Source organism: Phaseolus vulgaris, chromosome 11 (assembly GCF_000499845.2).
Source record: "Phaseolus vulgaris cultivar G19833 chromosome 11, P. vulgaris v2.0, whole genome shotgun sequence".
Lineage (NCBI taxonomy): Eukaryota > Viridiplantae > Streptophyta > Magnoliopsida > Fabales > Fabaceae > Phaseolus > Phaseolus vulgaris.
Genome location: NC_023749.2, coordinates 40,767,040 through 40,781,100, shown reverse-complemented (window position 1 = coordinate 40,781,100; position 14,061 = coordinate 40,767,040). Strand labels below are relative to the sequence as shown.

At 41.8% G+C, this 14,061-nt stretch overlaps 1 protein-coding gene across 1 annotated transcript; it reads left to right on the top strand.

Annotated features, from left to right (window-relative positions):
- Positions 1-550: 550 nt before the first annotated feature.
- Positions 551-1,123, top strand: LOC137807572 (uncharacterized). The gene has a single exon (XM_068608288.1). The coding sequence runs from the start codon at positions 551-553 to the stop codon at positions 1,121-1,123; it is 573 nt and encodes a 190-aa protein (XP_068464389.1).
- The last annotated feature ends 12,938 nt before the right edge of the window (positions 1,124-14,061 follow it).

The following is a 14,061-nucleotide window of genomic DNA, read 5'->3' as shown; positions in this document are numbered from 1 at the left end:
AGATAAAAAATCCCAAGGAATAAGGTGCAGTAAATTTTTTACTGAGAGCAACACCACCCTGAAACTGTTTTTTCTGAGCTGAAAACGTCCTGACTTTTACTGTTTATTGAAAATGTCCTAATTCTTTTTGGACGTTATGTTGTTAATATTACTGTCATATAGGTTTTTCTTCTTTTTGTTTTTTGTTGGGTATTGGGCTTTTCGGACTTTTCTTTTTGTACCGCTGCCTAGGGCCCAATTCTATTATCTGAATGTTCCTTTTCTATTTTGCTCACACGCTTGTAAATACAGAATTACACAATAATAATATCAGGTTGTTCTTCTGCATATGTGTGTGCTTCTGGATCCTACATTGTCACTGCTTGTGCCTTTTCTTTTCACTGCAACCGTATCAGCTCTGACCACTCTTTTGAAAGTGGATATCGTATAATGGTATCAGAGCTCTTCTCTTGAAGAGCTTTGTTCCGCACTCTGAATCTTGGTATGTTTCGCTTCGATTTCTTGTGTTCTTGATACTAATCTGGTTTCTCATTTTTCCCCTTTTCCAGTCATGGCCGAAGAATCTACAGCGCGGCACGCTCCATCTGGTCAATCGAATCAACAACCTAGTTTTCTTTACCTTCACCCCAACGAAAACCCAGTCGCGCCTTTAGTCTCGCCGATGTTGTGCTCCACCAATTATCACTCATGGAGTAGGTCTATGATGACAACCTTAAGTGGAAAGAACAAGGTGGAATTCATCATGGATTCAAATCCCTGTCCAGACAAGGACGATCCTACGCATTTTGCCTGGAAAAGGTGCAACAATATGGTGGTATCGTGGTTAGTTCATTCTGTATCTACTCCCATTAGACAGAGTATCATCTGGATGGACATTGCTTTAGATATATGGAATGATTTGAAAATTAGGTTTTCACAAGGGGATCTATCTAGAATTTCCAATCTTCAATTAGAAGTTGCATCTTTGAAACAAGGGGATTTATCTGTTATTGAATTCTTCACTAAAATCAAAATTATTTGGGATGAACTGGAAAACTTTAGACCCAACCCCGTTTGTGTTTGTGCGACTAAGTGTTCGTGTTCTGTTCCCTCCACTATTAGTCAAAGAAAATATGAGGATTAGGCTATGCAGTTCCTTCGCGGTCTAAATGATCAATACCACAACATAAGGTCCCATGTTCTGCTTATAGTACCCATACCCCCCATAACCAAAATCTTTTCCCTTGTGGCTCAACAAGAGCGTCAACTATCCAGTAATTTTCTGATTCCCACTTTGAATAATGTTAGTTCCATTCGCAACATTCCTGTTATTTGCTCCTTTTGTGGAAAGAATGGTCATACTGAAAATTTTTGCTTCCGCAAAAATGGCTTCCCTAATCAAGAAAACAAGACACACAAAACTGGAAAGAAAGTGTGTACCCATTGTAACAAAACTGGTCATACGGTAGATATCTGCTACAAAAAGCATGGTTACCCCCCGGGGTACAAAACTTATAGTGGTAGAACTAGTGTTACTAATGTTGTGATATCTAATGATGTTTTCTCTGAGCATGGCAAGAAAGAACAGCAAATTGGTGACTTTCGCCTCACTATGCAGCAATATCAAGCCCTCTCTGAAATTCTCAAGCAAAACACAAATGGAACCGTGGCCAACCAAGCACAAGTGAATCATTTGGGAACCCTCACAAAAAAACGTTGCACCGTCTCCAACTGGTAATATTTATGCTTTAAATAAATTACACAATGCTAAGAACTACTGGCTTATAGATACGGGGGCTATTGATCATGTTTGCAATTCTTTGTCTGAATTTACCTCTTATGAAACCATTAAACCCATTAGGCTTAGCCTACCAAATGGCAGTTATGTATCTTCTACTATTTATGGAATTGTTATCTTTAGTAGCAAATTGCATCTTACAAATGTATTTTATGTCCCTAAATTCGCTTTCAATCTTGTATCTGCTTCAAAATTAAGTCTTAATCTGAACTGCAGCTTAATTTTTTCCTCTGCTCATTGCCTTATACAGGACAATCAAACCAAAGAGAGGATTGGTTTAGTTGATATTAAAGCTAGCCTGTACATTTTTGAATCCACTAGTTTTAGAAATAATGTCATGTCTCATTGTATTTCTTCTTTCAATTGTATTGTTAAAGACATGAATCTCTGGCACTATAGAATGGGACATCTATATGATGAAAGACTAAATGTTTTGAGAACTAAATATCCTTACATTACTGCTGGAAAATTGCATGTTTGTGATACTTGCCATCGAGCAAAACAAAAGAAACTTCCATTTGCTTTAAGTACTACTACTACTACTACTAAGATTTTTGAATTACTTCATATGGACATTTGGGGTCTATGCCATATCATTTCAATGCAAGGTTATAGATATTTCTTAACTGTTGTGGATGATTTCTCGCGCCATACTTGGGTTATCCTTTTACATACTAAATCTGAAGTTCGCGGTCATATTCTTAAATTCATTGCATATGTTGAAAACCATTTTCACACTACTGTTCAAACTGTACGAACTGATAACGGTGCTGAATTTTCTATGAAAGATTTTTTCTCTTCTAAAGGCATTATCCATCAAACCACTTGTGTTGAAACTCCTGAACAAAACGGCATAGTTGAAAGAAAACATCAACATCTTTTGAATGTTACCCGTGCCATACTTTTTCAAGCAAACTTACCTCCTCTTTTTTGGGATTTTGCTATTAAACATGCTGCTTTTCTTATTAACTGCATTCCAACTCCTTGTTTACATAACATTTCACCTTATGAAAAATTGAATGGCAAGCTCTATGACATTTCTGGTTTACGTGTTTTTGGATGCTTATGCTACTCCAATACCCTCACTCCTCACAGAAAAAAGCTTGATCCTCGTTTTGTTCATGGTATTTTCCTTGGCTTTTGTACCGTCCCGTCCCCGGGCGTTGACTAAAGTCAAAGTCAAAGATACGGTGGGACCCCATGATGTGATTCCAATAGCCACATAGAACAAGATTCTTGACACTTTGAGGAATCACCTTGAGCTGGAAAATGTAGAGGCACTTTCTTAGAAGTTGGATCATGGTTCTAAAAATCAAGAACTCACCAATAACAAGTACCAAATCCCAAACTCATTTGGATGAACCAAATATTGTGAAATTGAATCAACAAAGGCAAAAGAAAGGAAGAGACCGAACAGAAATGAATTAAAAACAAAAGAGCCGAACAGATTTAAGAACAAACAGAAAATAGATGCTGGAAAATGGGATAGCCGAACCAAAACATGCTCAAGAACACAAGACAACAAGAGTAATTGAAAGAGAAGAAAGGAAGGAGAAGAGAATGCTCATGAAGATGGAAGATAGGTTGGATGATCACGCCACTAGAAGTATGGATGCTCCTAGATGAGTGTGGAAGCCGCCACTTGAGGAAACCATGGTCCTTCAAGATAAGACTAGAGTAGAAGCTCAAAAGCTCTCCAAATGCTCACTCCAATTTTGAGTATAGTTTCTTTAGATGAATTCAAATCTGAATTTTACAAGGAAGGCACCTCTATTTATAGCCTAAGGTGCTGAAAAAAGAAAGCTAAACAATTCAAAATTCCCTCCAAAAGCCATCTAGAACCGGCGCTAATTGCCAAGCAAGGAAGGTGTGATCCCTTCCTTCACTTTGGCACCCCCTATTCTACTCCTACACCTATCTACTAATACACCCCCCTAAAGCTCCTATTTAAAAACCTAAAAGATGAGGCGTCGCCAAGAAGAAGAGCCGTCGCCAAGATGAGGCGTCGCCAGTAGAGGGGAGTCGCCAGTATAAGGCGTTGATGGCGTCGCCAACATAAGGCACTGATGGCGTCGCCCCCCGATACCCACAGGTAGGAAAGACTGTGGAGGGGACGAAATCGCCAGAAGCCAAGTTAGAGAGAAGAGAAAGATGGCTTTAAGGCCGCAATTATAATACTAATAGAGGTGGCTTCAAGGCCATAGTTCCAATACCAGTGGGGAGTATCCTGGCTCGTGAAGCCCACGCCACCTTAGGGTGATCCCTGGGATAGTTACGACCCAAGAGAGCGTCATGCCCAGGGATGAACCAGGTGCGTGGTGCGAGAGGAAGGTAGATACACTCCCAGGGTGAGTGGCTGAAACCTGGGAGGCATGAGTTGGCACCCAGAATGTCACCCCCTGCGCCAGCGGCACTTCGAGAAGGGGGGAACTCACGCGACAGAATGTCCCTAAGATTGGGATACGGCGCCATGAGGCCCTCCACGTGTGATAGTAATCAAGTCAGCGAGAGGCTAGTGAGTCAGCGAGAAGTTAGCGAAGGCAGTAAATGAGGGAACATTAATATTTCCTCATCAGGTATGTTTTTATTCTAGTTAACGTTTCAAACGCTTTAAAAACACTTTAAATGCCTCCATTAAAGGTTTTAAGGAAACGTGTTAAATGCGCCTTAAAGTGCCTTACAGCGCCTTAAATGCACTTTAAGACGTGTTTAATGCAGGGTGGCAATAAAGGGGTTTTGAACGTTCGAAGCAAGGATCGGACTTTTGGCAAATTTTTCCCAGAACACACTCTAGTTGTTTGCTCGAGCCCTAAGGCTACGCACAAGGGACTAGAGAAGGATTGTTTGCCAGAACCATTAAACAGCACACAATATACAGTTCTTTACCACCTTCAGAGTGCCTTTCACGGTGCTTCGATACGAAGGTGCAGAGTTTTGGTGTTTCTTGTTAGCTGACTTGAGCGTCGGAGTGCAAACGGCCGCTAGGGTGCCCATTTGTTCACTTCTTTGCAGATGTTCGCAGATTACCAGAAAGGGGTGACCTAGCAGACGGGCAAGGTTTCACAGAAAGACGTACCCAGGTCAACCGGCAGGAACATTTGGCGCCCACCGTGGGGCCGAATTAAAACATCAGTCCCACCACAACAATTCTAGAGAGTTTATCAGAGCTACCATAACAACAGGAGAAATTTAGAGAAAAGGTTAAAGAATGAGGGCCACGAGACAAGGTCCAACGCACGCTGCGAGCGAGGAAATGACCATGCAGCAGGTCATGGCCATGGTGCAGGGGCTGCAGGATGAAATGGCAGAGTCGAGGGCGGCGCAAGAACGCATGCAAGCGGATCTTGCGGCCTCTCAAGCGAGAAATGAAGAGCTCCATCGCACAAACGAGGAATTGCGTTGCGGTTTGCGCAACAACCAAGGGCAACGCGACTCAGATGAGACCGAACGTCTCACCCCCCCAAGGGAGTTTTCCACGCCATTCTCAGAGGAGATCCTGGAGGCGTTGGTCCCCAACACATTCGCAGGGCCCAAGGTGATCTTCACAGGGATGGAGGATCCCGAAGCACATCTCACTGCGTTCCATACGCAGATGATGCTGGTAGGCGGCTCCACGCCGTAAGATGCAAGCTCTTCATGAGCACCTTAACAGAAATGGCCATGGACTGGTTCATCAGCCTACCCGACGGCCATATCACTTCTTTCCCGCAGCTGTCACAGTTATTCAGAGAGCAATACTTAGCGAACAGGGCCCCACCGCCCGTCTCGTATGATCTGTTCGACGTAAAACAATATCAGGGTGAGACTTCGAAGGAGTACATCAACCGTTTCGGGGCTCAAGTGGTGAAGGTCGGCACTACGGAGGAGCCCATGATCGTGTACGCGTTCAGGAAAGGCGTATGACCTGGCCCCTTTTGCGAATCAATCATTCGCAATTGCCCAGGACCTTCGCTGAAATAAGGCGTCGCGCAGTAGAGCATATCGCCTCTTAGGGAGAGGTGTGCGAGAAGCGCACGAGTGTCGTACCCACACGCCCGAGAGCACTGACACGGCTCGACCCGTCAGGGTCAACGAGACCACAACGGGAAGGAAGAATTAGGAAGGGAGACGCCCCTATGAGGCAAGAAAACCCCAACCCAGGGGTCAAGCGGGAGGAAATCGTCCGGCTAGAGAAAGGGCCAGACCAGCAAGGTACGACTTCGTAGTGGAGTTGAAGGACCTGATCGCCGTACCTAATATAGCTGAAAGATTGAGGCGACCAGTGAAGATTGACAAGGTGCTAGGGCCTTGCAAGGTGATGTGATTCCAATAGCCACATAGAACAAGATTCTTGACACTTTGAGGAATCACCTTGAGCTGGAAAATATAGAGGCACTTTCTTAGAAGTTGGATCATGGTTCTAAAATCAAGAACTCACCAATAACAAGTACCAAATCCCAAACTCATTTGGATGAACCAAATATTGTCAAATTGAATCAACAAAGGAGAATGAAAAGAAGAGACCGAACAGAATTGAATTAAAAACAAAAGTACCGAACAGAATTAAGAAGCAAACAGAAAATAGGTGCTGGAAAATTAAAGGAACCAAAACAAAAACAACTCAAAACTCAAGGCTACATGAACAAATTGAAGAAGAAGAAAGGAAGGAGAAGAGAATGCTCATGAAGATGGAGGAATGGTTGGATGATCACGCCACTAGAAGAATGGATGCTCCTAGATGAGTGTGGAAGCCGCCACTTGAGGAAACCATGGTCCTTCAAGATAAGACTAGAGAAGAAGCTCAAAGCTCTCCAAATGCTCACTCCAATTTTGAGTATAGTTTCTTTAGATAAAATTCAAATCTGAATTTTACAAAGAGAGCACCTCTATTTATAGCCTAAGGTGCTGAAATGTAAGCTACACAAATTCAAAAAAAACTCCCTCCCAAAAAGCTTCTAGAATTTGCGCCAAAAACAAGGCATGAGGAAGGTGTGATCCTTTCTCTCACTTTGGCACCTCCTTATTTACTCCTACACCTATCTACTAATACACCCCCCCTAAGACTCTTAACTAAAGACTAAAAGATGCTTTAACAATAGAGGTTTCTAATGTTTCCCTCTAAGCACCTTTCTAAACAATATTTATTTAAAACTTGGCCTTGCCCTTCATGGGATGGTCTTTGGGCTTTTGTGGGCTTTGGCCTTCTTGGGCTTGGGCTTGGGCTTGGGCTTTATCTTTTGCAAAGATTAACAAGAAAAACTTTAAATGTGAAGGCGAATGATCTTGTTCTTCATTATAAAAATCCACCTTTAGTTGATTCTCATCATACTCCCCGAGTTGGAGAGAATTCGCCCACGAATTCTGAATCCCTGCATATAACAAAGTCAGTGTACTTTTACAATCAAAAGAGTAAGAAAAAGGAATACATGACTTAGTAGAGGGAATCAAAGGGATTGCAGAAAAGGAGGTCCTATGAATCAACCAAGTTGGAAAAATTTGTTTGGGAATGATGATATTTTTTGGAAAAAGACCTCTTAAATGGTGAAACCCATTAGGAGGTATGAAAAAATCATCCCTAACATATTTTAACCAAGGTGGTGTTGAAATAGGAACCTTGGGTAATGAAAAAGATAAAGAAGAAGAAGACCTTGGAGGGTCCGTTTGAGGTATAGCACGAGTCAACATGATGGATTTAGAGGAGAAAATGGTGTGACTCGGTGTAGTACTTACTTCTTTTTCTTTCTCATTTTCTCTTTTAGTTTTCATTTTTATTTGGTCCTCATGAACCTCTTTGGGAGAGAGGGGTTTTAATATAACCTTGCGCCCTAGGAAGGAAAAAGACATTGTATTGGATAGGCCATCATGTAAAACATGTCTATCATATTGCCAAGGCCTTCCTAAAAGAAGATGAGAAGCTTCCATGGGCACAACATCACATAAAACCTCATCTTTATACTTTCCTATAGCGAAGTTAATGAGGACTTGTTTATTCACCATTATTTCACCTACTTCACTAAGCCATTGTAATTTGTAGGGCTTGGTATGAGAGATAGTGGGTAAGGCTAACTTCTCCACAACTCTTGTACTAGCCACATTAGTGCAACTTCCCCCATCAATAATCAAGGAACATAACTTGTTGTTGATAAGACATCGGGTGTGAAAAATATTTTTTCTTTGAGTATCATTCAAAGATTTTGGAATTGTGCCCAACATACGTCTTACCATCAATAAGTCACCTTCACAAGGACTTTCACTCTCATTTTCACTTGATGGTCTAGAAGGTGAAGAATGCCTAGGTGAAGTGGAATCATGCTCACTAACTACAATGCCTTCATGCATGTACATACTTCTTTTAGAAGGGCAATTAGCAGCAATGTGACCATATCCCAAACATTTAAAACACTTTTGACTAGACGATTTAATTGGGGATTTAGGCCTAAAAGTAGATGGCGTAGGATCCTTGGGTTTGAAAGAAGAATCTTTGGAAGGATGTTTAGAAAAAGAATTTTTGGTTCTCCAAGACTTGGAGTAGTATCCATCATTGGAAGCATTTTTGAAAGAGTTTTTCTTAGCAAGTTGGGCTTCCACCTTCATTGCAAGATGAACTAAAGAGCCCAATGATGAATACTCTTGTAACTCAACAAAGTCTTGAATATCCTTCCTAAGACCACTCACAAACCTAGCAATCATAGCTTCCTCACTTTCCTCTAATTCAATTTTAAGCACAAGCGTTTCTAGCTCTTTATAATATTCATCCACATTTAGCGTGCCTTGTTGAAACCGTTGGAGTCTCAACATGAGGTCTTTCCTAAAATGTGGGGGCACAAATCTAGCGCGCATTTGATCCTTTAAAGAGTTCCAAGAGTCCACGGGAGGACCCTTGTGATAGATAATGTCCTTTACAATTCCATGCCACCATTTCATGGCATAATCACTAAACTCTAGGGTGGCTAGCTTAAGCTTATGCTCATCTTGGATCTCATGGATCTCAAATATTTGTTCACACTTAGCCTCCCAATCTAAATATACATTAGGATCACTTGAGCCATTGAAAGAAGGAAGCTTGACCGAAGGTAGCCTAGCCTTTGCATCTTGGTAGTAGCCATTGCCATAGTGAGGTCTCTCCCCTTGGTTGTGATGTCTATGTCCAAGGAATTGGGGTGGAGGTCTCCTTCTCCTATGCTCATCTTCATGGCCAACATCATTTGAAGAAGCTCTTGAAGATGGTCTATGAGAATGATGTCCATCATGGATAGAAGGAGATGGTCTAGATTGTTGGACCTCCATCTTTTGCATTTTTTCCTCCAACCTTCTAATTGTTCTTTGAGCTTCATGTAATTCACCAAGAATGGAAGCTTTGGAAGGAGAATTCTGCTTGTAGGAAGCATCACTTGAAAATCCAGCCATTTGTAATTAAAAAACAGCAAACACACAAAAACAGCAAACAAATTAAAAATTAGCAAAAACAGTGAGCTTTCCAATTGAAACTGCCGAAGTGAATTTAAGGCTGAAAAGATATCACTCTCAAAGAAATAATGTTCTTGCACCAATCTGATCTTGAGGCCTTGGAATCCTCAAATGAAATATGTCAAAGCAAGCACACCAATCTTAAGAGCAAACCACCACAAAACCAATGAAACAATAAAGACAAACAAGAAAAGGTATAAGCAAGGAAAGGTAATTGCAAAAGGAATACTATATGTAAGACAAACTCAAAGAGTAAGAATGAAAGACAATCAAGAAAATAAAGAACTCAATGAGAAAAGTAGGCACACAAAAGAATACCTAAGGAAAAGCACTAGAGTAGATGAAGAAAACAAAAAAATTTAGCTACTGGAAAATTTTTTTTTTATGCAAACTGTGTTTGATATTCACTGATTTAACTGGAACGTTGTAGAGCGAACTGGATTATGAAATTTATACCACAGAAACTTCAAGATGTTAACTCAATAATGGCACTGGAATCAATTAAAAACAGTAAGCCAATTGAGAGAAATAAATTTTTTAAAATCACTGCCAGATTACCGTATTTTTTTCGGCAGGAATGTACACTTTTTTTATTTTATTTATCATTTTTTGTGTACTTCATATTTTTGAATGATTCTTTTTTCTATTCTTTTCTAACACTTTGAATATCTCAAATCCAGAATTTCAGAATTTTACAGTACGTAAATCAAATGCAATAAGGAAAAACAGTAAGCACTTTTTTTCAGAAACAGAGGAATCCTAATAGGAATAAAAAAACAGGATGATGAACTAGCAAAGACATAATAGAAAATGATGTATTGGAACTTGTATAGGTCTAGAATACAAGTATGAACTCAATTCTAAAAAGAAAATGCACAAAGGATCAACATCAATTCAGAAAATTATATGACACCAAAGCAAGAAACAATCAAAACAATAAAAGTACTACTAGAAGTAATGACATATATGGAATAACATGACTAAGACAAAACTTGACATGATTCAAAAATTAAAAGACACATCACAAATTGTAACAAGTGAAAGGAAGCTTAAGGTAAACTCTAGGAAGGATAATGCCATTCCAAAAGAGCAACCATACTCATAAGAATTATGAGTGCCATAAACCTTTCCACAAACACTTGGAGCAAAAGAAAAACAGCAAGAATACTCAATTAAAATTCTAAAACAGAAACTTAAATTGCAAGAAATTAAAAGAGCTCTTGAAATAAAGTGCACACAACTCAACAATTAAACAAGAAGAACCTAAGACTCATGATACCACATGATGTGATTCCAATAGCCACATAGAACAAGATTCTTGACACTTTGAGGAATCACCTTGAGCTGGAAAATATAGAGGCACTTTCTTAGAAGTTGGATCATGGTTCTAAAATCAAGAACTCACCAATAACAAGTACCAAATCCCAAACTCATTTGGATGAACCAAATATTGTCAAATTGAATCAACAAAGGAGAATGAAAAGAAGAGACCGAACAGAATTGAATTAAAAACAAAAGTACCGAACAGAATTAAGAAGCAAACAGAAAATAGGTGCTGGAAAATTAAAGGAACCAAAACAAAAACAACTCAAAACTCAAGGCTACATGAACAAATTGAAGAAGAAGAAAGGAAGGAGAAGAGAATGCTCATGAAGATGGAGGAATGGTTGGATGATCACGCCACTAGAAGAATGGATGCTCCTAGATGAGTGTGGAAGCCGCCACTTGAGGAAACCATGGTCCTTCAAGATAAGACTAGAGAAGAAGCTCAAAGCTCTCCAAATGCTCACTCCAATTTTGAGTATAGTTTCTTTAGATAAAATTCAAATCTGAATTTTACAAAGAGAGCACCTCTATTTATAGCCTAAGGTGCTGAAATGTAAGCTACACAAATTCAAAAAAAACTCCCTCCCAAAAAGCTTCTAGAATTTGCGCCAAAAACAAGGCATGAGGAAGGTGTGATCCTTTCTCTCACTTTGGCACCTCCTTATTTACTCCTACACCTATCTACTAATACACCCCCCCTAAGACTCTTAACTAAAGACTAAAAGATGCTTTAACAATAGAGGTTTCTAATGTTTCCCTCTAAGCACCTTTCTAAACAATATTTATTTAAAACTTGGCCTTGCCCTTCATGGGATGGTCTTTGGGCTTTTGTGGGCTTTGGCCTTCTTGGGCTTGGGCTTGGGCTTGGGCTTTATCTTTTGCAAAGATTAACAAGAAAAACTTTAAATGTGAAGGCGAATGATCTTGTTCTTCATTATAAAAATCCACCTTTAGTTGATTCTCATCACAAGGACTCTTGGTGTGAGTTCCACGAAGCTTTCGGTCACCACATCAACAGCTGCCTATCATTGGGGTACCAGTTGGACGAGTTAGTAAAAAGCGGGTTCTTGAAGGATTATCTCGCTGAACCCGCCACGACCACGGCCCTGCCAGAACCAGCAGAGGATCCAGCGCATGAGATGCCGGTCCATGGCGAAGTCCACACCATTTCTGGTGGTTTTTCGGGAGGGGGACCCACTGCATCCCAACGCAAGAAATAGGCGAGGGGAGTAAATTCGATTGACGAAAAGATCTCAGGCGACCCGTGGGAGTCAGACCTCGTGTTCACGAGGGGGGACCTGCGAGATGACGTCCCACACAACAATGACCCCATGGTCATTTCGGTTGTCACAGCGGGAAGAAAGGTGCACAGGGTGCTAGTCGACCAGGGAAGTTCTGCAGATGTTATGTTCTGGTCGACCTTCAACAAGCTATGGTTGTCTCCCGACCTTTTGAGGCCCTACACCGGGTGCTTGTATGGGTTTGCTGACAACCAGGTGGAAGTACGTGGCTACTTGGAGTTGAGGACGACATTCATAGATGGAGCGGCCTCACGTACTGAAAGCATTCGGTACTTAGTTGTAAACGCCAATTCGGCTTACAACATCCTGTTGGGAAGACCGACGTTGAATAGGCTGAGAGCAGTAGCCTCCACGCGCCACATGAAGATGAAGCTGTCGGATCTCAGTGGCAGGGTGATTGTCATCAAGTCAGATCAAGAAGAAGCGCGAAAATGCTATGAAAACAGTTTAAAGACAAAGAGAGGTGTGTTCATGGTATTCGAACGTCCACCGAGTTCAGACACAGCGATGGAAGTAGAACCCTTGAACGAGGCGACGCCTACGGAGTCAACGCCTGGCGAGGCCGCACCCGTAGGGGCGACGCCTAAAGCAGATGCGCGCACAGAGGAGAGGCATGACGACGCTTCACCCGTAGAGGAGGCATCGCCTAGAGAGCACTACCGGGCGACGCCCCCAAAGGAAGATAGCAGAGACCAACCGGCGGCCAATGCGGGGGAGAGACAGATTGGCGGCAAAACGTTCAAGCTGGGGCGTTTGTTGAGCCAAGAGAAACAGGACGAAGTGGCGAAGGTGATTTCACGTCACTTAGATGCTTTCGCGTGGTCTGCCTCAGATATGCCGGGCATCGACCCTAACTTTTTATGCCACCACCTTAGCATGGACGCCACGGTTCGCCCTGTGCGACAGAGGAGGAGAAAGTTTAACGAAGAAAGGCGGCTCGTGGTGAGGGAAGAGACACAGAAGTTGTTGAGTGCTGGACACATCCGGGAAATTCAATACCCTGAGTGGCTGGCCAACGTCGTTCTGGTGAAGAAAGCAAACAGGAAGTGGAGGATGTGTGTAGACTTCACAGACTTGAACAAGGCGTGCCCCAAGGATTCATATCCACTACCCAGCATTGACGCCCTGGTGGATAGTGCCTCGGGTTGCAAGATGCTGAGCTTTTTGGACGCTTTTTCAGGGTACAATCAGATCAAGATGCACCCGAGGGACGAGGGGAAAACAACATTCATGACAGAGACATGTAGCTACTGCTACAAAGTGATGCCGTTCGGGTTAAAGAATGCAGGCGCCACCTACCAGAGGTTGATGGACAAGGTCCTGGCGCCTATGTTAGGGAGGAACGTACAAGCCTACGTGGATGACATGGTGGTAACTTCGCGCGATAGGAGGCAACATACAACAGATCTGGAAGAGTTGTTTGCCACCATCTCAAAGTATCGCCTCAAGCTGAACCATGAGAAGTGTGTTTTTGGGGTTGAGGCGGGAAAGTTTTTAGGCTTCATGCTTACGGAGAGGGGAATTGAGGAAAGCCCTGATAAGTGCGCAGCCATCATCGTTATGAGGAGCCCGACCTCAGTGAAGGAAGTGCAACACGAATGGCAACATTATCAAGGTTCGTTTCTGCAGGAGAAGAGAAGGGACACCCCTATTTCCAATGCCTAAAGAGAAATAGTCGCTTTGCGTGGACTGATGAGTGTGAAGCAGTGATGTGATTCCACTAGCCATATAGAGAAAGGTTCTTGACCTTCTTAGGAATCACCTTGAGTTGGACATTATAGAGGCACTTTTCTTAGAGTTGGATCATTGTTCCAAGACAAGAACTCACCAAAAACTAGTACCAAATCCCAAACTCATTTGGATGAACCAATTTTAGTCAAATTGAACCGAACAAAAGAGTAAGAAAAGCAAAGGAACAAGATGAATGGACAGAATTATAAAACTGCCGAACCAAAACTCATAGAAAACAGCAAGAACACCAAACCAAAACTCAAGAACACAAGCTAACAAAAAACAATTGAAAGAGAAGGAAGGAAGGAGAAGAGAATGCTCATGAAGATGGAAGGATGATGGATGAACTCGCCACTAGAAGTGTGGAATGCTCCTAGATAAGAGTGATGCCGCCACTTGAGGACTCCATTGATCCATCAAGATAAGACTAGAGAAGAAGGCTCCAAAAGCTCTCCAAAGTTCACTCAAAATTTGAGTAGA

What these genes read in the sequence shown, in the direction of transcription:
- LOC137807572 (XM_068608288.1), top strand. Translation starts at nt 551, where the DNA reads ATGGCCGAAGAATCTACAGCGCGGCACGCTCCATCTGGTCAATCGAAT.